A 24554-nucleotide genomic window follows, 5' to 3' on the forward strand; every position below is an offset into this window, starting at 1 on the left:
TTGTCCCTAGTTCACAACACAGTATCTGTATGTTATGTCAGAATAACATGAATAACACAGAATTACAAAGGCAGAGTAAAATCCAGTTTTACCACATGATATTTCATTGTTTATCACTGCTCTGCGAATTGTATTCCACAAAATGTAAAAAGCCAAATAGAGACCTGGAGAACACACAATAAAAATTATAGATAGAAGTTAACTAACTGGGATTTAGGGTGATTAGTAGAGGTAGGATTTTGCAGTTGAGTGACATGTCAGAAAATCCAATAGGTCCTTTAAGTATACACACTGTGCTTCAATTAGATCATGAGAATACAGCAGCAATCTTAACAATATTGGGCCTTCAGTTCCCATCTCAATTCATTGAGAAAAGAACCTGTGTCCAAAAAATTATATGGATATGTTTGTAGCCTTCCCTACTGTGAGCAAATGGAGCTATAGTACTCCTTTGGGCTCCACAATTAAATCCATTCCTGTGAATGCTTCTCCCAAACCACACTTGGCTGTGATAATGGGAACTGCAGATGCTGGAGAATCCAAGGTAATAAAGTGTGAAGCTGGATGAACACAGCAGGCCAAGCAGCATCTCAGGAGCACAAAAGCTGACATTTCGGGCCTAGACCCTTCATCAGAGAGAGGGATGGGGTGAGGGTTCTGGAATAAATAGGGATAGAGGGGGAGGCAGACCAAACATGGAGAGAAAAGAAGATAGGTGGAGAGGAGAGTATAGGTGGGGAGGTAGGGAGGGGATAGGTCAGTCCAGGGAAGACGGACAGGTCAAGGAGGTGGGATGAGGTTAGTAGGTAGGAGATGGAGGTGCGACTTGAGGTGGAAGGAAGGGATGGGTGAGAGGAAGAACAGGTTAGGGAGGCAGAGACAGGCTGGACTGGTTTTGGGATGCAGTGGGTGGAGGGGAAGAGCTGGGCTGGTTGTGTGGTGCAGTGGGGGGAGGGGACGAACTGGGCTGGTTTTGGGATGGGGTGGGGGAAGGGGAGATTTTGAAGCTGATGAAGTCCACATTGATACCATTGGGCTACAGGGTTCCCAAGTGCAATATGAGTTGCTGTTCCTGCAACCTTCGGGTGGCATCATTGTGGCACTGAAGGAGGCCCATGATGGACATGTCATCCAAAGAATGGGAAGGGGAGTTGAAATGGTTCACGACTGGGAGGTGCAGTTGTTTAGTGCGAACCGAGCGGATGTGTTCTGCAAAGCGGTCCCCAAACCTCCGCTTGGTTTCCTCAATGTAGAGGAAGCCACACCGGCTACAATGGATACAGTATACCACATTGGCAGATGTGCAGGTGAACCTCTGCTTAATATGGAAGGTCATCTTGGGGCCTGGGATAGGGGTGAGGGAGGAGGTGTTGTGGCAAGTGTAGCATTTCCTGCGGTTGCAGGGGAAGGTGCCGGGTGTGGTGGGTTGGAGGGCAGTGTGGAGTGAACAAGGGAGTCATGGAGAGAGTGATCTCTCCAGAAAGCAGACAAGGGTGGGGATGGAAAAATGTCTTGGGCGGTGGGGTTGGATTGTACATGGTGGAAGTGTTGGAAGATGATGCGTTGTATCTGGAGATTGGTGGGGTGGTGTGTGAGAACGAGGGGGATCCTCTTGGGGCGGTTGTGGCAGTCCCTCTTCCGCACCTACACAGGCCCCAAACCCCACCTCTTCCTCTGTTACATTGATCCCACTTCCTACAGACTAAGGGGGTGGCCATGGGCACCCGCATGGGCTCCAGCTATGCCTGCCTCTTTGTAGGTTACGTGGAACAGTCCCTCTTCCGCACCTACACAGGCCCCAAACCCCACCTCTTCCTCCGGTACATTGATGACTTATCGGCGCCGCCTCTTGCTCCCCAGAGCAGCTCGAACAGTTCATCCACTTCACCAACACCTTCCACCCCAACCTTCAGTTCACCTGGACCATCTCCAGCACATCCCTCACCTTCCTGGACCTCTCAGTCTCCATCTCAGGCAACCAGCTTGTAACTGATGTCCATTTCAAGCCCACTGACTCCCACAGCTACCTAGAATACACCTCCTCCCACCCACCCTCCTGCAAAAATTCCATCCCCTATTCCCAATTCCTCCGCCTCCGCCGCATCTGCTCCCACGATAAGACATTCCACTCCCGCACATCCCAGATGTCCAAGTTCTTTAAGGACCGCAACTTTCCCCCCACAGTGATCGAGAACGCCCTTGACCGCGTCTCCCGTATTTCCCGCAACACATCCCTCACACCCCGCCCCCGCCACAACCGCCCTAAGGGGATCCCCCTCATTCTCACACACCACCCTACCAACCTCTGGATACAACGCATCATCCTCCGACACTTCCGCCATTTACAATCCGACCCCACCACCCAAGACATTTTTCCATCCCCACCCCTGTCTGCTTTCCGGAGAGACCACTCTCTCCATGACTCCCTTGTTCGCTCCACACTGCCCTCCAACCCCACCACACCCGGCACCTTCCCCTGCAACCACAGGAAATGCTACACTTGTCCCCACACCTCCTCCCTCACCCCTATCCCAGGCCCCAAGATGACATTCCACATTAAGCAGAGGTTCACCTGCACATCTGCCAATGTGGTATACTGCATCCACTGTACCCGGTGCGGCTTCCTTTACATTGGGGAAACCAAGCGGAGGCTTGGGGACCGCTTTGCAGAACACCTCCGCTCAGTTCGCAACAAACAACTGCACCTCCCAGTCGCAAACTATTTCCACTCCCCCTCCCATTCTCTAGATGACATGTCCATCATGGGACTCCTGCAGTGCCACAATGATGCCACCCGAAGGTTGCAGGAACAGCAACTCATATTCCGCCTGGGAACCCTGCAGCCTAATGGTATCAACGTGGACTTCACCAGTTTCAAAATCTCCCCTTCCCCTACTGCATCCCTAAACCAGCCCAGTTCGTCCCCTCCCCCCACTGCACCACACAACCAGCCCAGCTCTTCCCCCCCACCCACTGCATCCCAAAACCAGTCCAACCTGTCTCTGCCTCCCTAACCGGTTCTTCCTCTCACCCATCCCTTCCTCCCACCCCAAGCCGCACCCCCATCTACCTACTAACCTCATCCCACCTCCTTGACCTGTCCATCTTCCCTGGACTGACCTATCCCCTCCCTACCTCCCCACCTATACTCTCTCCACCTATCTTCTTTACTCTCCATCTTCGGTCCGCCTCCCCCTCTCTCCCTATTTATTCCAGTTCCCTCTCTCCATCCCCCTCTCTGATGAAGGGTCTAGGCCCGAAACGTCAGCTTTTGTGCTCCTGAGATGCTGCTTGGCCTGCTGTGTTCATCCAGCCTCACATTTTATTATCTAGTCATATCTACTGTTAGGTCTTCCCAAGACGTATGACAAACAGACCATTGAGAAAGACTCCTCCTTATGTCCACAATGTAACCTTCCTTTCCTACACTTATTCCAGCATTACCTTGTGCTGTCTCACTAAAGGACCACTTACAGATTTCTCATTTATTGCCTTCAATCTTACTGCTGCATGAGTACTTGTTGAGATACAACAGCTGTTCTTTGAATCTCGTGTTCTCCTGTATATCCTATCCCTGTCCACCACATACATATAGCACATGGCTTAACCTGTGTTGAAATCTACTTGTGCAATTCCTGATGGTCTACCTACATCTCATTGGAAGAATTTGTCTCGATCATGCTTAGCAAATTTTGTAGTTAATATGTTGTTCTTTGTAGCAATTTTCTTTTTAAGAGGGACAGTTTGATTTCTGCAAGTTATAGTGATGTTGAGATCTTGTAATTTGAGAAGCAATCCTATTCCAGTTCCACGCAAATTTTACACATTTTGGGATTTTGATGCAAATTAGTCTGGTAAATTATTTTTGTACAGTGGGTTCCCCAACTTACAAAATCAACTTACGAATTTGAGTCATTATGATCTTAAAAGCATGTATTAATTTTAGAGATCCGACATACATTCGCTTCCTGTAATTAGAAACATAATTTGTACTGTCCTGTATTGTGCTCTGACTTGCATACAAATCAACTTGCAAGTAGACTCAAGAACAGAACCTCTTTGCAACCAGGAACTGCCTATACAGTTTTTTAAAGTGTTTTTGTTCCACATCAATCATTCTTAAGTTTAAGTTTTAACTTGAAAAGGTAACAATAATAACATATCTTTGGTAACCTGGAGTCATGGTGGTTATTGTAAGTGCAGGGACGGGGAAAACTGTTTAGATTTTGTGCTCGTGTAATAGTTGTTCAATACATTAACACAGTTTATTGTTTGGGCTAGTTGTAATTAATAATATAGTTCTTTAATAAGTTACCCAGAAAACATAATTTCTAGTTTTTAAAGTGCCTATCGTATCTATTGCTACTTGATTTCTAATGAAATTACTTTTTAAACAAGAACGTATTGTTCAGCAATAAATGTAACATTAACCTGAAACAATGTCATTTACTTCTGCTGAGATAATAGCTGGAACGTTGTGAGAGTTACATTAAATAGTGTATATATTTTAATGTACCAGGATATTCAACAAATATTGTAACACTGTAACTTTTCTATGCATGTTCTTAATATTTTCAGGCTCACGTCTATTCTCTGGGGGCTACGCTAGCTGCTGCAGCTGAGTATGTGATAGAACCAGAGTTAGAACCAAATCTCAGCCAAGAATTAAGAAGCCTTCTCGATCAAATGCAGCAGGAGAAGCCCGAAGCCAGACCAGATATTGAGGTACAATTTTTAAATTATTGGTGGAATTGATGTGTGAGATTTTTCTCCTCCATAAACGTAGACTCCTGTGTGTGTATATATATGTATAAAAGTTTTGAGGAACCTCTTGAAAATGAAATTTCTGGATTAAGCATGTAAAGGTCAGCAGGGTATCTGAAAAAAGCTGGAAACTTTTGGGCCATGTATGACCAGGATGGCCAATGAACGGTCATACCACAACCTGACAATGCCCTCCAAGTCACTCACTATCCTGACTTGAAACTATGTCATTGTCCTTCAGTGTTGCTGGGTATAAATCCTGGGATTTGCTTCTTAACAGTACGAGCAACGTACCTGCGCCACATGGATTACAGCAAATCAACAAAGTGGCTCACCACTGATTTTTAGCATGATGTGGCTGGCTGGGGCAGCATTTATTGCCTATCCCTAATTTCCCTTGAGAAGATGGTGATAAGTTGCCTTCCTGAATGTTTGTGGTCTATGAGATGTGGGTAGCTGTTAGGGAGGGAATTCCAAGATTTTGATCCAGCAACTTTGAAGGAACAGTGAATTATTTCCAAGTCAATATGGTAAGTGGTGTGATAATACTATGACGAAGAGACATTTAATCGTTTTTTTTTAATGAACAAAAGTTGAGACACAGGTGAAGAGTAGTCTACACAAGCCAATAAAGTAACCAGCTTATGAGGCTTTGTTTTTTTTTAAAGTTGAAACAATAGAAGCAGCCTGATTCTGACCTTGTGGGGTCAAGTTCCCACAGAACCAAGATTTCTGGTTTTAGCTTTCTGCAGTTGCTGGAGTCTTGAAGTTGGATCTGGAAGCTCTTATTATTCTCTCTGTTACAGCTGAAAGCTGAGGTTCTCTTCCTGCTGCTCAAATTGCATATGAGACCATCTGTTTTCCTGAATTTGCCTTTGCCAAGTGTGTGTTCATGGGATGTTACTCAAGTGGAACTGTTAATTAGTAGTACTTAACATGTGTATGCATGTGTGTAATATGCAGTTAAGCCAATTCTTTTCTTTTTATTTTGTCTGTATTTTAATTATAGTAAACAAGTAAAGTGTGTTTTGTTTCAAGCCTCGTAGTTTTACCATCTTAATTGCATCTAGAAAACAATACCTTACGCTCACCTTTAAAAGAAGAAAGAGTTAGGATCTGGACTATTTTCATGATATATTTTGAGGGGGGTGGTTTCGTCTTGTCCATTTCAGTGGCTTTGTGGGAAATTTGCAAGAGGTGGTGTTTCGATATATCTGCTGCTCTTGTCCTTCTGGGTAGAAGTGGTTGTGGGTTTGAAAGGTACAAAGGAAGGAGACTCTGAATTATTGCTGTATATTTTGTGTAGCAGTGGTGGAGGAAGTGAATGTCCCTGTATTTTGTACCAATCAAATGGGTTGTTGTGTCCTGGATGGTGCTAAGTTATTTGAGTGTTGTCGAGATTGTACTCATCCAGGCAAGTTAGAAGTATTCCATCACACTCCTGACTTGTTCCTTGTAGACAGTGGACAGTCTTTGGAGAGCAGGAGGTGAGTTAATTGATGCAGGATTTCTAGCATCTGTTCTCACAGTTACAGCATTGATATGGTTGGTCCGTTTCATCTTTTGGTCAATGGAAATCCCCAGGATATTGATAGTTGGGATTCACGATGGTAATGTGATTGAATCCCAAATGACATTGGTTAAAGTTTTAGCAAAGATTTGTAGATCAGGATGTGGGTTAGGTTGTTGACTTGATCACCAAGCTGACTTGTTTTCATTCAGACATTTCATCATCATGCTAGGTGAAATCATCAGTGATGCCTCTGATGGCACGATGTTGTTCTACTCCACTCGGAATTTATACTGTCCGGTCCATTATAATGAGTAGTGTCATTTCCGGTTTTGCCCTGTGTGTGTTTGTATATGGGATCCAATTCTATGTGTTTATCGATTGCATTTCAGGTTGAGAACCGTGCCTCTAGGAATTTCCATGCATGTCTATGTTTGGCTTGGTCTACTATATTTACGTTGTTCCATAACATGCAGAGCCAGTGCAGTTTACAAAGTACCATGCAATGACTGATTTAAAATGGCATCAGACAGACAGGAAGGAAACTAACCATCAGAATACATGAACGTCAGTGAGCAGCGAAACGACACAACAAACTTTACTGAATGTCAGGACATTTGGACAATGAAGGCCATCGGTTTAACTGGGACAATGTAACCATTGTAGCCCAAGCCAAACATAGCCACGCACAGGAATTCCTAGAGGCATGGTTCTCAACCCGTAATGCAATCAACAAGCATATAGAATTGGATCCATATACAAACACATGCAGATGAAAACCAGAAATGTCACTACTTACCATAATGGACTGGACAGTATAAATTCCAAGCGGAGTAGAACAATATCACCTCATCAGAGGCCTCACTAATGATGTTACTTAGCATGATGATGAAACATCCGAAAGTAACAAGCCTACTTGGCAAACAAGTCAACAACCTCATGGACAATTGTTAAATTCTATTTTGTAGGTGATAGCCATTGTCTGGCACTGGTGTGCCTGAATGCTAGTTGCCACATGTCAGTCCAGACTTGGATAGTGTCCAGATCTTGTTGTGTTTGAACATGGATGGCTTCAGTATCTCAAGAGATTCAAATGGTGATAAACTTTGTGCAATCAGTGAACAACCCCAAATTTGACATTGTGATGGAGGAAAGGTCATTGATGAAGCAGTGAAGGATGATTAGGCTCAGAACACTATCCTGAGGAACTCCTATAGAGATGTACTGCAGCTGAAATGACTGACCTATAACAAAAATGACATGTTCCTATGTGCCAGGTGTGACCCCAACCAGCAGAGAGCTTTTTTCTCCAATTCTCATTGACTTCTGCTTTGCTCAGGCTCCTCAATGTCATGTTCTGTCAAAATTTTGATTTGATTTGATTGAATGTTCACATACATCAAGATACAGTGAAAGGTGAGATAACAAGGTGTAGAACTGGATGAACACAGCAGGCCAAGCAGCATCAGAGGAGCAGGAAGGCTGATGTTTCAGGCCGAGACCCTTCATCAGAAATGGGGGAGGGGAAGATGTTTCTGAAATAAATAGGGAGAGAGGGGGAAGCGGATAGAAGATGGATAGAGGAGAAGATAGGTAGAGAGGTGACAGACAAGTCAAAGAGGCAGGGATGGAGCCAGTAAAGGTGCATGTAGGTGGGGAGGTAGGGAGGAGATAGGTCAGTCCAGGGAGGATGGACAGGTCAAAGGGGCAGGATGGGGCTAGTAGGTAGGAAATGGGGGTGCAGCTTGAGGAAGAAGGAGGGGATAGGTGAGAGGAAGAACAGGTTAGGGAGGCGGGGATGAGCTGGGCTGGTTTTGGGATGTGGTAGGGGGAGGGAGATTTTGAAGCTAGTGAAATCCACATTGATACCATTGGGCTGCAGGGTTCCCAAGCAGAATATGAGTTGCTGTTCCTGCAACATTCAGGTGGCATCATTGTGGCACTGCAGCAGGCCCAGGATGGACATGTCATCTAAAGAATGGGAAGGGGAGTTGAAATGGTTCATGACTGGGAGGTACAATTGTTTATTGTGAACCGAGTGGAGGTGTTCTGCAAAGTGGTTCCGAAGCCTCCGCTTGCATTCCCTGATGTAGAGGAGGCCAGAATGGGAACGGCGGATGCAGTATACCACATTAGGAGATGTGCAGGTGAACATCTGCTTGATGTGGAAAGTCTTCTTGGGGCCTGGGAGGGGGGTGAGGCGGGAGATGTGGGTTCAGGTGTAGCACTTCCTGCGGTTGCAGGGAAAAGTGCCAGGTGTGGTGGGGTTGGAGGGGAGTGTGGAGCGGACAAGGGAGTCACGGAGAGAGTGGTCTCTCTGGAAGGCAGATGAGGGTGAGGGTGGAAAATGTCTTTGGTGGTGGGGTCAGATTGTGGATGGCGGAAGTGTCGGAGAATGATGCATTAGATCTGGAGGTTGGTGGGGTGGTACGTGAGGACAAGGGGGATTTTCTTTTGGCGGTTATTGCGGGGACAGGATGTGAGGGATGAGTTGCAGGAAATGCGGGAGACACGGTCGAGGGCGTTCTTGACCGCTGATGGGGGGGTGTTTCGGTCCTTGAAAAACAAAGTTGTCTGAGATGTACAGGAGTGGAATGCCTCATCCTGGGAGCAGGTGCAGTGGAGGTGAAGGAATTGGGCATAGGCGATGGCATTTTTGCAGGAAGGTGGGTGGGAGAAGGTATTTTCTAGGTAGCTGTGGGGGTCGGTGGAATGGATATCGGTTTCTAGGTGGTTGCCTGAGATGGAGACAGAGAGGTCCAGGAAGGTGAGAGAAGTGTTAGAGATGGTCCAGGTGAACTGAAGGTTGGGGTGGAAGGTGTTGGTGAAGTGGATGAACTGTTCGAGCTCCTCTTGGGAGCACGAGGTGGTGCCGATACAGTCATCAATGTAATGGAGTAAGAGGTGGGGCTTAGGGCCAGTGTAAGTACGGAAGAGGGATTGTTCCACATAAGCCACAAAGAGGCAGGCATAGCTTGGGCCCATGCGGGTACCCATGGCCACCCTGTTTGTCTGTAGGAAGTGGGAGGAATTGAAAGAGAAGTTGTTGAGTGTGAGGACGAGTTCGGCTAAGTGGATGAGGGTGTCAGTGGAGGGAAACTGGTCAGGCCTGCGAGACAGGAAGAAGCGGAGGGCCTTTCGGCCATCTGCATGCGGAATGCAGGTGTATAGGGACTGGACGTCCATGGTGAAAATAAGATATTGGGGACCACGGAATCAGAAGTTTTGGAGGAGGTGGAGGGACTGGGTGGTGTCATAGATGTAGGTGGGGAGTTCCTGGACCAAGGGGAGAGAATGGAGTAGAGATAGGTGGAGATAAGTTCAGTGGAGCAGGAGCAGGCGGAGACAATGGGTTGACCAGGGCAGGCGGGTTTTTGGATTTTGGGAAGGAGATAGAAGCGGGCGGTGCGGGGCCAGGGAATGATGAGGTTGGAGGCTGTGGGTGGGAGGTCATCTGAGGTGATGAGGTTGTGGATGGTTTGGGAGATGATGGTTTGATACTTGGGGTTGGGGTTATGATCCAGGGGATGGTAGGAGGACGTGTCAGAGAGTTAGCGCCTGGCCTCAGCGATGTAGATGTCAGTGCGCCACACTACAACTGCGCCTCCCTTGATCACGGGTTTGGTGATGAGGTTGGGATTGGAGCAGAGGGCTGCATGTTCTGCGGAGGAGAGGTTGGAGTGGGTGAGAGGGGTGGAGAGGTTGAGGCAATTGATGTCTCGATGGCAGTTGGAGATGAAGAGGTCGAGGGAGGGTAGGAAGCCTTGGGGTGGTGTCCAGGAGGAGAGCTTGTGTTGGAGGCGGGAGAAGGGGTCAGTAGAGGGAGGGTTAAGCTCACGATTGAAGAAGTAAGTGTGGAGGTGGAGGCGGTGGAAAAACTGTTCAACGTCCACCCGTGACCGATATTCATTGATGTGTGGGTGGAGGGGGCAAAGGTGAGCCCTTTTACTGAGGACTGGCCCGTTCGCCGTGAGTCAGGGGAGGTCTGGGGGGATGGTGAAGACTCAGCAGGGGTCAGTGTTGCTGTCTTCTCTGGAGCTGCTGGCTGTGAAGGCAGGTACCACAGTGAAAGGTGTTGTTTTGTGTTCTCTACAGGCAGATCGTACCATACAAAGCGCATCAGGAGAGCAGAACATAGTGCAGAGTACAATGTTACAGCCACAGAGAAGGTGCGGAGAGAGAGAGAGATCAACATTAACATTTGAGAGGTCCATTCAAGAATCTGATAACAGCAGAAAAAAAGCTGCTCTTGAGTCTATTCATACATGTCTTCAAACTTTTACATCATCTACCCTACAGAGGAGGGTGGAAGATAGTATAAATGGAGTGGGGGGGGGTCTTTGATTATGTTTGTTGCTTTCCTGAGGCAACTATAAAAATTGTTAAGAATATGAAATGATGTCCGAAGGCAGTCTCTCACATTTGCCATCTGGCATATAGCAGCCAGCTGTAATGAGGTTGAGAGCAGAGGGATCCTGGTGGAACCCAAACTGAGTGTCGCTGAGCAGGTTAGTGGTATTCAAACTGAAGCTTTATTTATGAGCTGAGGAAGAAGTGGCAGCACAGGACATGGAATTAGTGTGAGGACTCTGAGGATAACTCTTTCCCAACTGTATACAGTTGTGCTGTTACCTCTGCTTGGCCTGCCCTGTCAGTGGGACAAGACATACCTTGGCACGGTGATTGAGTTGTCTGTAAGGTACAGTTCCGTGAGTGTGATGTTGACAGGCTGTTTCTTGACTAGTCTGATATAGCTGTCCCAATTTTGGCTTTAAATCTTTACCTCACTACCTCCCACTTATCTTTCAAAGCCTTCACAAGCCTCCATCCTCACCACACCATCCATTCTTGGTCCACACTCTTGTGGATTGGGTGGGAGCGAGGGAAGAGAAATGTTGCACACAGTTGTGGAAGTGACATGCCATGAGCCACAATGGGAATGTTCTGCAGTGTCACAGATGGAGTGATGTAGCAGATGAAAGATGCTGGCACTTAGCCTCGGAAAACGGAGAAGGTCATTGACCTTGTGGCGTTACTGGGCACTTCTCCACATCACCAACACCGCACTGACCTGGGTGGAAATCTGGGACCAGGCTGGCAGAGTCTGGTGTCATGGTCAACATTCCCTCTAAACAGTGCAGTAGGTGCGTGTGCAGCCACTTCAGTGTTCTATGATCAGCGCCAGCTCTCCAATTGCTATGTTGACTTCTGGTTCTGGAAGTCGCTGCCAAGCATAGAACTTAGGATCCTGCGCTGCCAGAAAGAAAATGAGAGGGAATACCGGTTGTTACCCATTGGCCCTGGGGAAAGAGGATGCAAAGACATGGATTTTTCTTTGTCAAATGTTGTGAGGCATGCAGGGTAGCTTCAGACTGACTGTGCCTAATATGGTGCACAACTGGAATGCAGGGATATCCTGGCAGTGATGAGTACCTCTGCCCACAGTAAATGGGAGAATGTAACAAGAGCGCTACCATAGGGGCAAGATGCATAGTTAATGAGGCAAGTTTGGTAAGCTAGTGTGAGAAAACTCACTAGGAGATAAAGACTGTATGAAACTGATGAAACAGTATTATAAACACTTGGCTGATTTCCAGTAAACTTGAGCCCTATGTGTTAAATTCCAGCAATTGTGCGAGAAGTCTGGCAAGTCCTATCCCAATGTCAGGGTATCTTGCTGCATGTTTATACACCTGCTAGCAGCTCCGAGATTTAACCTGGTCCAATCCATCAGCTAGGTTCCTATCCATGCTCACAGTCTTTTAATGTTTTTTGTTGCACCCTGTAATAAAAGACTGTGCTTCCAAAAGGCCTGCAAGTAGATTAGAGAGGTGCCATGATAGTCATGAGGAGCTGGCAAACATTAGATGCCAACAGGTCAGACAAGGATTGTGTGAGTGGCTGGTGACCTTGCATTGTATCCTGAGATGCTGAGCATCATTGAGGGTTCTTACAGCTAGCAATGAGCTGAAGTCACCAGCTATCCCCTGTGACTTCCATGTTGAGTTTGTTTGGTGCATTTAGCCACATAGGAATCTGAAAATGAATGAGACAAGGTATGGTGTTAATAAAGTGTTTAACAAGCGATAGACCCTTTCACTGGTAGCTCTCTGCTGCAAACAGAAAACTCAGCTTGCCGCTTGGCAAAAGTGTAAGGAATGTAAGAACTAGGAGCAGGAGTAGGCAGTTTAGCCCCTTGAACCTGCTCCACCAATTGATATGATCATGACTGAGCTCATCTCAGCCTCATCTCTACTTTTCTGCCTGTTCTCCGTAATCCTTCAACCCATTACTAATTAAAAATCTCCCTGTCCCCTCTGTAAATTTACTCAATGTCCCATGATCCACTGCACTCCGGAGAAGTAAATTCCACAGACTCACGACCCCTTGAGAGAAGTAAGTTCTCTTCATCAGTTTTAAATCTGCTGGGCTTTATCCTAAAATTATTTTAGATTGTGGCAAAAGAAAAACCATCCTCCTTATGTCTATTTTGTCAATCCCCTTTAGCATCTAATGTTCCTCAATAAGATGTCCTCTGATTCTTCTAAACTCCAGAGTGTATAGGCCTAACCTGCTCAATGTCTCTTTATAAAACAAGCTCCTCATCTCTGGAATCAATCTAGTGAACCTCCTCTGAACTGCCTCCAATACAATTACATCCCTTCTCAAGTGAGGGGACCAAAATTGTTTGTACTCCTTCAGACGCAGTCTCACTAATGCATTGTGCAGTTGCAACAACACTTCCCTACTTTTATACTCTGTTCCTTTAGCAATAGATGCCAAAGTTCCATTTGCCTTCCTTATTACTTGCTGTACCTGCGTACAAGTGTTCTGCAATTCATGCATGAGGACACCCAGATCCCGCTGCAGTAAGGCATTCTGAAGCTTCTCTCCAGTTAGATAATAAGCTACCTTTCTAACCCTCTGACCAAAATGGATAACCTCACACTTTCCATGTTAAACTTCATCTGCCAAATTTTGTCCCAACAACCTAATATTTATATTTATATATATATATATATATATAATATATATATATACATATACACACATACATTTTATACATAGATATATTTCTTTAATATATTATTTTTAAAGTTTTTATTTCTTCATTGCAACTTACTTTTCTGTCTATTCTAGAGTCATCTGCAAATTTGGCTTGAGCACTTTCTATTTCCTTTTCCAAGCCATTAATGTAGTTTGGAAATAGTTGAGGCCTAAGGACTGAACCCTGCAGCACCCCAATAATTAGATCTTGCCAACCAGAAAGAGATGTATTCATCTCAGCTTTCTGCTTTCCATCACCTAGCCAATCCCTATCCAAGCTACCGACCTGAGCTTTATGTGATCTTACCTTGTCTAAAAGAGGTAGTGAGTTGTCCCCATTGTCGGGATAGGCCTTATTGGATTTTTTGTCACAAGCCTCACTATAATGTCACTGTGTCCCTTATGTGATTCCAGCCATTCAAGCCTTAAACAGAAGTGGCACCTAAGATTATAATCATTTTTTCCACGTGGAGGAAAAAACACTTTTACTACATCCCAACAATATGGTTTTATAGCCAGGTTTTATATTATAAGTTGAAAAAATTGGCAATTTTTGGCCCCTGCCCTGGTTTTGTATCTAATGGAAACTGAGTCAAGCCTGTCTAACTTTACTTACATTAGACTTTAAAGAGGGAGGAAACTTCCATTTTGTCACTCTACATGTTAAAAGCAGAATCTGCTGGTAACAGGATAGTTTGTTAACTTCAAGTCTTTTGAGCACCTAGTTGCTTCTAGAAAAAACATTTGCAAAGTAGCCTAATAATATGTATCATAAAAACAGAAATTGCTGGTGAAACTCAGCAACTCTGGCAGCATCTGTGGAGAGAAATCAGAGCTAACGTTTCAAGTTGGAGAATGACCAAACTCAAACCGTTAACTGTGCTTTGTCCCGTCAGATGTACCAAACCTGCTGAGTTTCTCCAGCAGTTTCTGTTTGATTGTTCAGATCTCCAGCATCCATAATTCTACGTTTTGTTACAATGATACATATTAAGATAGAAGTTCTAATAACTTTATCCACTTATTTGCATTCTGCAGTGTATTGTCACCACGTGTGAAGAAAAACTAAAATGCTCCTCCTCAGATAGCATTTGCCGTAATCTCTCTGCCATAGGTCGAAGAGTACTTTCAATTGAATCTGTCGGTGCTTTCCAAGGTAGGTGACAGATAATTATTTTCCTCGCCTCAAGACTTTTCAGATGTTTTCTGAACTTAAGAAAGTATTGCCAAGCTTACTACTTCCAAAGCAAGTGAAAATGACAACCAGTCTAGAGAATTAGTCTCCAGAAAGATTTTAAATTGTGAACTTTGGTGGAAAAAAGATTTGGAGTGGTGAAAAATCAATTGTTCATTTGAGACATCTGTGTTCTGCGATCTAGACATTGGATAATTTCACTCTCTAGATGTCTCATTTGGTGAGATTGAATTATTATTATAGAATTATTCTTTTGTCTATTGTGGAGTAACTTACACATGCTTCCTATTTATTTTAAATGGCACTTGGTATCTACCTGATCTGCATTTTCAATATCTTTATGCAGATGGATGTGAAGAGACCTGTAACGAGAAAAAGCGTCAGGAAGGTGTCGGTCATGAGCTGCAAACAAGTGAAAGAAACCCAGCAGATGGTTCATCGAGCACTGAAGACCTGCCGTATGACGTAAACATGCGAAACATTGGAACAATGGAGGTTATTTGCAAAACGAAGAAACGTATGCATGACCTAGGTCCACATTCAACCATTGAAGGTGATCAGCCTATCCAGCAATGTTCAGATGACATAAGTTCAGAATTGTGCGAGAGACAGGAACCAGTGCTCGTTGTGAACCCTGCAGTGATAACTGCTGAAATGAATACCAAAGGCTGTGAGGCGGACAGGATTTCATCTATTCCTCAAAAACGCTCAACAGCTAGGAAAAGAATACTACCGAAACTACCGACAGAATTGGTGGGCAGTTCTCAGCACCTTCATCAATCGAAAGTGGAGCTTGGCAGATCTGTCACATCTAATCATTCTCCAGTCTCATTTTCTGATATTACTGCAGATTCTTTGCCATCGGTAGGCTCTGTCAAAATATTGAATGTTACAGACTGTCCTCAGAACATACATTTGAGAACTAAGAATACTGATGTTAATTTCATTCCAAAGAACAGTCTTCCATCAGAAAGGTTAAATGTGGACAATTCAAGTGACAGGACTCAGAAAGTCTCCAGTATAGCAGCAATGAATAGGAGTTCGCCCAAGAGTTGTAACTTAATTTTTGATGAAAGCAAAGAACGCACATTAAAATCCCCCTTCACATTCGGGAAAATGTCTTCCACTAAAAGTCTCAAAGCTAAAATCTCAGCATTATCATTTACTTCAGCAAGTGTGAACAGCCAAATGGATTCTCTTGCTTCCAGTGGACTGCTACTAGGCACAAGAGCTGCATTTGGAGACTGCAGTTGTAAGGCACCAAGAACTGAAGCAACTGATTTGCCTTGCATGGCTAGTAAGCTTTTAGATACTGAAAGAACTGTCAACTGTACTCAGAGAAATAATTTCAAACAAAGCCGCTCTCAAACTGTGAATGATTTATCAATAAATAATACCCTGCTATTTAGCAATGTCATTCAACTTTCTCAAGAGGATAATTGTGAGCAGACATCTCCGATCAGAGCTGCTGAAAATGATCCTGCAGAATTTCACTTTGATGAACAGGTATGAGAGCTTTTATGGGGCAGGTTCTTACTGTGGTTATTAAGTGCAATGTTTTATGTGCGATACTAAATAATATAAGACTTGTTTCTTGACACCCACCTCATTGAAGCTGTTGCCTTTAATCTCATTATTCCATATAATAACCGTGTGTCTTTTCCAAAGCATTATGAATCATTCCCCCTTCATTTTATAAGACTAAAGTAAATGCAATTTTTTGAGTTCAGGTTAAAAGCTATCTTGAATTGCTCTGTAAAATAGTAGAAAATTCATCACTTTAGCCTTTTGCAGTTTTGTTTCGTTGCAAAATAAACAAGTTTATCATGTGTGGTGGACTGCTACTGAAGGTAGATTCTTGATTAAGTGATATTAGTTTTTTGATATTCTCAGGCACACTAAGTTAATTTCTCTCAGATTGAAATAATATTTAGCTTCAGTTTAGCAATATATTAATTTGTGAATTTTTGGTTAGTAGAGTACAAGATTCTTGTCTTCCTCTCAGCACTGTATTGTGGGTGAGAAACCTCCTTGAGTTATGATTCTCCCATGGGATCTTCCTTTAATTGTGCATTTTGGCAAGTGAAAAGGTCAATAACCACGATCCTGCTGACATCCAAGTCTCTATTAATGCCTAACTACAAATGGGCTGCAAATAATTTCTCAACAACAGCTATGTTGTTCACGATTTTTTCTCATTTTGAAGAAGCACCCAGCCTTCACTCAAATAAGACCATAAGAAATAGTAACAAGAGTAGGTCATTGGGCCTTTTGAGCCTGGTCTGCCATTCAATAGGATCATCGTTGATCTGACATTCCTCACACCCACTTTCCTGCTTTTTTCCCCTTACGCTTTGATTCTCTAACCGATCAAGAGTCTCTTTCAGCCTTCAATATACACAAGGATTCTGCCTCCACAGCTCTCTGTGGCGAGGAGCTCCAAAGACTCTCAACCCACCGAGAAAAGAAATTCCTCCACATCTCAGTCTAAAACTGGCATCCCATTTATTCTGAGACTGTGCCCTCTTTCCTAGACTCTCCCATGAGGAGAAACATTCTCTCAGCATTTACCCTGCTAAACTCCTTAAGAATCCCACATATTTAAATGAGATCACCCCTCATTCTTCTAAATTTCAGTGAGTAGAATCCAGACCTGTTTAACCTTTGCTCATAAGACTATCCCTCCATACCAGGAATCATCCTAATGAACCTTCTCTGAACTGCCACCGATGAAATAATATAATTCTTTAAATAAGGGGACCAAAACTATTCACATGCTCCAGATACGGTCTCACCAGCACCTTGTACAATTGCAGTAAGACTTCACTACTGTTTTACTTCAAACCCCAATATTTTACTGACATTCCTAATTACTTGCTGCACCTGTCTGCTTGCTGTCTGTGTTTTGTGCACAAGTACCCCAAGTTGCTTTCTAACTCAAAGAAGAATAATGGTCTTGGAGGTTCCCAAGTCATGAATTGAGAGCACAGACTTGCATTCTACCATTGTGTAGTACTTTTTGCTAGGCATCCAGTTTGCTGTTTTATCTACTTAAAATATTTTTCCTTTTGAGTTTTCATTCAGTGATAGAAATGGAAGTTGTGTTGAGCTCACTTTAGTGATTCAGTTTATTGTGAGTTCGGATTGCAATGAAAGTTGTTGCAAAAGGGCAAAACTCTTACTGCATAACGTAATTTTGTCCAGTGGAAACCATCAATATATCAAGTAATCCCTCAAGGGAAAGTGATAAGAATATTTGGAATAGTTACTCCTGAAGGAGATTAATAACTGGCACTAAATGAGTTTCTCCCCAATCTCTCACTTTGATTTAGCGTGGTTCTTGCTATTTTCTGCTGATTACTACATTTGTTCTATGTCCCAAGTGATAGTTGTCCTGTTAGAAATACCATGTCTTTGATCTCAAAACTAATGATCATCTTTATCACTGTGTATTATATTCCAAAATGAAAAATGTCATGAACATTTTATTTCTGTCCAAGAAGAATTTAACAATCTCTCCTTAACATTACATAGTACTACCTTCACTGAATACAGCACCATCTTCATTGTAGGATTAACATTGATCAGAAACCTATCCCGTACAACCACATAATAATCGTAGCTACAAGAACAGAGGGTGGGAATTCTAAATGTAATATTTTGCCTCCTGACCTGAAACCTTTCTACCATCTGCAAGGTGTCAATCAGGGATGTTAGCAAATTTTCCTCATTTGCCAATAAGAGCACGGCTCCAACAACACTCAAGGAGGTTCTGGATCTGTCTTCCTAACAGCACCATGGGTGAACTGACACTATTGAAATGGCATCAGTTTAAGAAGACAGCCTTTCTTTCCCGCTACTAAAGATACATAACAAATACTTGCCTGTGTGTAATGCACATGAATGAAACTTCTCAAAATCTTAAAGAGCATTTTTTGACAAAGAAGCAGTCATTAATTTTCATAGGATCCCTACAGTGCAGAAGGAGGACATCTGGACCATTGCATCTGCATTGAACCTTTGAAGAGCATTCCATCCTATCTCTGTAATTGCGCATTAACTATGGGTAATCCCCCTAACCTGTACATTCCTGGATACTTTGCGCAATATGCCCTGGCTAATCCACCTAAACTATATATCCCTGGACACTATGGACAATTTAGTGTGGCCAATCCACCTAATCTGCACATCTTTGGGCTGTGAGAGGAAACCAGAGCACCCAATGGAAACCCATAGAGAGAACGTGGAAACTCCATACTGACCGTCACCCAATGTTGGAATTGAACCCAGGTCCTGTGAAACAGCAGTGCTAACTACTGGACCATCGTGCATTGCTCAAAATTCACCATCTTGAAACAACCTAACCAGTAAATTTGAAATTAAAATAATTTTTTGAAAATCAAAATTTTGCTGAATAATTCTTAATGTATTTCTCTGGAGAGAAAAAAACTGCTTATTCGAAACTGAGGATTGTCCTGATGGAAGCACAAAGTTACTAATCTTGCTCTTTGCCTTTTGTGTGAGCATGCAATGCTTGAAATGAAGTGGAGAGCAGAATGATGTATGATTTTTAATTTTCTTGAGGTGTAAATCTTTGAAATGGAGAATTACCTGAATCATCTACTTTTGCTGTATACAATTCCATTAGTTTTCCCACATACATCAGCAAACTCCAATATGTAATTGTCATTTACAACATTACCACCTCAAAGTTGTACATTTTCTCACAAATGGATTGTCCCACCATTCCTCTGTCACAGCACAGTTTTAGTACGCTACTAGCAGGTTGATGCAAATAAGCTAATGATTGTCTATTAATGGCAGCCAGCTTTAGGCTTTATCTGCCAGTTTTGCTAGAACAGTTTCACCCTTTCATTTGATATTCGTGATCCTGTCATGTAGCTTGCTTGTATGTTTACATTAACAGAGATAACTGTGTTTGATTTGTCCCTCCCATTCCTACAGCAGTACATTTCATTAGAGGAGCTACTGGCTGAAGATGATAGACCCTTGAAAGATCAAGAATTGTGGGCTCTGTGTCATGAATGTTTGATCAGTCTGCAACTCTGCAAAGATTATCCAGGTATTGTGCTACAAGGCTTGTTTAGTTTTCTTATCAGTTATATTAAAATTGTACATATCTGTTTTCTTTTTCATTTACGTTGGGGAGCTGCAGAGAAAATGTTAAACAATAAATAGTATCAGTTAATATCTGCTGCATCGTGTAATTTAATTTTTAAGAACACCCTACTTCCTATAAGTCGAATTCATTACTGTGTTTACATTTATCAGTCACTATTGCCCTGTTCATCTTTGCTGAGATTCAGCAGTAAACATTGCTGATGTCTTAAAAGACACAAATTAATATCTTCCAAAAGTAATATGTAACAACAAACATATTGTTGAAAGTGACCAAAGTTGATTGCTGTACCCTGGAAAGTGTTAAGGGCCAGAGCCTCAAGTCCATTTCCTAATCTCTGCTGAGTTAGCTGATCTCAGGCAAGTGAGCAATAGCAAGCTCTTATTAACCACATTTTCACTGATTGAAGAAAAGTCACATGTTGTTTCCATACCCAATTTCTTTACAAACAATCATTGAGTGCTTATCTATAGATCTGAAGTGATATCATTGAGAAACTAGAACCTTGATTTCCATTAAATCTGAAAAGTTTACTGATATCCATAGACTCATACAGGAAAAAGACCCCTGTTGGAAGAAATATTGGGGATCTACTTGCTCCTGCATTAGTGTTTTGTGGAATATATAGGGAAACAATTAAGTTTTCCACTTTATCAGGAAGAATGGAAAAGCAGCATGACATTTAAGTGGAAAGACATTGAAGAACTGTGAGGCACAGAGCAATCTAGGTGTCCTAGAACATGAATCACAAAAAGTTAGTAAAGGCAAGTACCGAGGAAAGCAAATGGAGTGTTGTCATTTATTACATATAAACATGTAAGGCAGGTAATATACAAGTTGCGATATTCTACTGGATTGTACAGGGTGCTGGTAAGGTACTAGAGTTCTGTAGGAGGTTTTGGTGTCTTTATTTTAGAAATTTATTTAATTGCATTAGAAACAGTTTAGAGAAGATTTGCTTAACAATCTCCAGAGATGGGGAGGTTATCCGATGAGGAAATGATAGGAAGTATGAGAGGTGATTTTTTCTTAAGCAAAGAAGATCCTGAGGCAACTTAACAGGATGAAAGCTGAAAGCATGTTTCGCCTTGCAGAGGAGAGCAGAACTAAATGACACAGTTTAAAAATAAGGAGGAAATGAGGCATCTTTTTTTTTCTGGCAGGCACATTAATCTGTGGCACTCCCTTCCTTGGAAAACAGTGGTGACAGGATCATTGAACACAATTAAGGCAAAAGTAGACAGGTTATAGAGTCATAGAGATATACAACATGAAAACAGACCCTTCAGTCCAATGCACCCATGCCATACAGATATCCTAAATAAATCTAGTCCTATTTGCCAGCATTTGGCCCATATCACTCTAAAACTATCCTATTCACATACCTATCCAGATGCCTTTTAAATTTTGTAATTGTACCAGCCTCCACCATCTCCTGTGGCAGCTCATTCTATTCACGCACCGCCCTCTGCGTGACAAAGGTGGCCCCTTTGATCCCTTTTAAATCTTGCTCCTCTCAACCTATGCCCTCTAGGTTTTGAACACCCCCACCCCAGGGAAAAAAACCTTTGTCTATTTACCTTATCTGTGCCCCTCATAATTTTATAAGCCTCTTTAACATTCTTCACTGTCAAGGGAGAATGTATAGGGTGTAGGCGTGAAAGTAGATTTGAGGCCATCATCAGAACAGCAATGATCCTATCAAATGGCAAAGCAGGCTCGAGGGGCTGAATAGCCTACTTCTGCTTTGAAATTGCAAGTTTCCATGTGTATATGATGTATATGGCCATGTCTGTGATTGAAATATTTGGAAAAATTATTAATCTCTGTAAGGCCCCAGAAGTAGGAGAATGTGGTATACTTTTCTCTCACTAAAGATGTTGTCCCTTATGAAAGTCGCCTGCTCAAGACTGCCCTCACACTTTCAAGCTCAGACACCATAGTAGGTTTTGTTGGATGCAGATTGTCACATTCATTCTCCCACACATCATTCTTCCCTCAATAACTTCAACACATTTTCAATGTCACTAAAGGAGTTGGAAAGCATTCCATTGTACAAATCTTTTGCTGTAATCCTTAATTTTTGTTTGAGATTTGTTTGATTTTAAACAAACTTAGGAATAATTTCCTTCCTAGATGTTGTGAATAGACTTTACTTGGGATGTTGGCACAGTAAGACAAGGGCAGTCTTTGATACAAATCCCTGAGCTTGACCATGGTCAATCAGCCACTCAGGGTGCTGTCTACGTAAGGCAAAAGGAGCTGAATGTTGGGCAGCCCACCACCTGTTTTGAATGTTTCTGCTATGTTGTGGGCTCGTCCTCTCCTGGAATGTGTCTATGTGTGTGTGAGAGAGAGAGAGAGAGAGAGAGAGAGAGACAGGAGGACAGTAGCATAGCTGTTACTTTTGGTGCAAGTGGGGAGGCATCCTGAGGGAGTGAATAGCAGCACAGTGGCTGTGCAAGGTTAGAGTGAGTGTGAGGTCTCGGAGAGAAGAGAGTGGCACAAACATTGGCACGGTGAAGAAGTACCTTTGCCTTCCTCCCATATTGCTGAGTATTCTTCCAGATGACTGAGATTGCCCTGACTTACATGACAACAAATTGGCAAGATAAAGTACTGTGGGCTGTTCTGCTGGCCTGGGAGGGAACAGGAAGAGCAAATACTGTCTGAGGATAAGTATCTTACTTCATCTTCAAATGTGTTGAGGAGTATCTTCTCGTCTAGCAGGACAACTAGGTACCTGCCTGCAAAGTGGTGCATCAATTTCCCCCATGTATATCCAAACGAATGTCAAAAACAGTGCAGGACAACTCCGGACTAACAGGCCCTGCCTGTGTGCACAGTGGGACTCTAAACATGGCACAGGTACGAGGGCTGCTCGTCAAACCTGGGGTATCTTAGCAGTGGTGATTTGTTTTGAAAACAGCATATGATAAGATAGTGCTGGAATTGGATGTCAGGGGCACCAGCCTGGGGTCAGGAAGGCAGTTTCTGAGGAGAGTTAGGTGAGATAGGGTGAGAATAGTCACTCAGCATCAAGGCAAAACAAAACGCCAAAAAGTTTGACGCAACTCGCACTTGACCAAAAGAAAAAAGTAAGATTCAGCCCTAGGTATTTGTTTTATCTTTTGGGGGGGTTTGCTTTGCTTTATTAATGTTATAATATAATCAATAAATGTCTGTTTTAGTTGTTATTTGTTAACAGCTGCTGCAATGGATTTGAGTCTTAGTCCTAAAATTGATATTACAACTTATTTTTTATTTGAAACGTGATGAAGTGGAAAGGTTTTGATCTCTCCTGTACCTACAGTGGTCAGATAAGACTCAGGTTACTTTATTGATCAGTTTTATTTGAGCATGTGCATTGGGAGCTGCACACCTCTGGAGATAGTGCCCAATTTTACTGATCTGTGACTCAGCATTATGGATGTACTATTTTTAGGCATTTCAGGCCTGGTACGGATGTCCAATTAGATGATTCTGCACGCAGTACCTTATACTTACATTATCACAATTTATTTTACCTACATCACTACAACACTTCTTATCCCATATAAGGTACCAGCTACATTCTTAAGACATCTCTTAACCTCCTTTGTGCTAGCTAGATGACATACTGCTCTTTCAAACTTGAATTTAAACTGTTCCGAAATTACCTCTTGACTTGCCACAGCCTGTTCTTGCTGTATTTTCCCTGTTCACATGTTTTGTGTATTCTTGATGTTTCTTTTAGTTTGTTTTAAACATAGTCTTTGGAGGAAAATTTAATTGAGTCCCAGAGTTTTATTTTAAATTGTTTTTTATAATGTTATTTGGTTTAAACTTACACATTGTGCCATTGGTGAAGTACCTGTGGAATATTGAGACCATTTGCTTTTAATGTACGTTTAATAAGAGGGTGAGTTAGTTGGACGCCTGGTTTGCAATGCAAAGTGATGCTAACAGTATGGGTTAAATTCCTGCACCGTCTGAGGTTACCATAAAGGACTCTCCCTCTCAACATTTCTCCTTGCCTGAGGCACAGTGAGCCTCACGTTAAACTATGACCAGTTATTTCTGCCTCTTGAGAGAACAGCCATATGATCTGGTAGGAGGTAACAAGGTGCGGGGCTGGATGAACACAGCAGGCCAAGCAGCATATTAGGTGCAAGAAAGCTGATGTTTTGGGCCTAGACCCTTTCTTTACCTTATATTACACATGTATTATTGTCATGTTTACATTTCTGATTACATTTTATAGTTCTGTGTTTTGCTCATTCTCTCTAAATTGTCAAAAGCTCATTCCTAATGTGATCCATTCAGCTTCCCTTTGTAGTTTTTACTTTCATGCCTGGTCAAACTATTTGTCAAGTTCTTCTTTTAGATCTCTCTGCATCCATACATTTCCTTTGTTCTGATTTCATTTATTACTGTCACATGTGCCAAGGTACAATGGAAAGTGTTTCAGAGATACTAGGAACTGCAGAAGCTGGAGAATCTGAGATAACAAGGTGTCGAGCTGGATGAGCACAACAGGCCAAGTGGCATCAGAGAGTTGGACTGCTGAGTTCATCCAGCTCTATACAATGAAAAGTGTTGTCTTACATGCTTTACAGGCAGATCCTGCTATACAAGTGCATCAGAGTAATAGAACAGAGTCAGCATATAATGTTACAGCTGCTGAGAAGGTGCAGAGAGAGATTAACATTAAGTTAAAGAGGTCCATTCAAAAGCCTGATAACAGCAGGGAAGAAACTGTTCTTGAGCCTGTTCTTACATCTACACAAACTTTTACATGGTCTGCCAGATGGAAGAAGGTGGAAAAGAATATAACCAGAGTGGGAGGAGTCTTTGATTATGTTGCTTGCTTTCCCAGTGGAGTGAGTGGGCAGAATACATGAAGTCATTGGTCACTC

General features: G+C 42.9%; 1 protein-coding gene across 4 annotated transcripts in view; it reads left to right on the forward strand.

Moving 5' to 3' along the window:
- LOC125461975 (kinase non-catalytic C-lobe domain-containing protein 1) overlaps positions 1-24554 on the forward strand; it is a 195557-nt gene that overhangs the window by 78806 nt on the left and 92197 nt on the right. For 3 of the 4 annotated variants that reach the window (XM_048551413.2, XM_048551414.2, XM_048551416.2), the window contains 4 exons: positions 4579-4725; positions 14360-14477; positions 14863-16022; positions 19482-19599. In XM_048551413.2, the coding sequence (XP_048407370.1) occupies positions 4579-4725; positions 14360-14477; positions 14863-16022; positions 19482-19599 (1543 nt within the window). The remainder of the gene's footprint in view (positions 1-4578; positions 4726-14359; positions 14478-14862; positions 16023-19481; positions 19600-24554) is intronic. The other variant, XM_048551415.2, reaches the window with a different exon arrangement.

The sequence above is a fragment of the Stegostoma tigrinum genome, chromosome 20 (assembly GCF_030684315.1).
Source record: "Stegostoma tigrinum isolate sSteTig4 chromosome 20, sSteTig4.hap1, whole genome shotgun sequence".
NCBI classification, from domain to species: domain Eukaryota; kingdom Metazoa; phylum Chordata; class Chondrichthyes; order Orectolobiformes; family Stegostomatidae; genus Stegostoma; species Stegostoma tigrinum.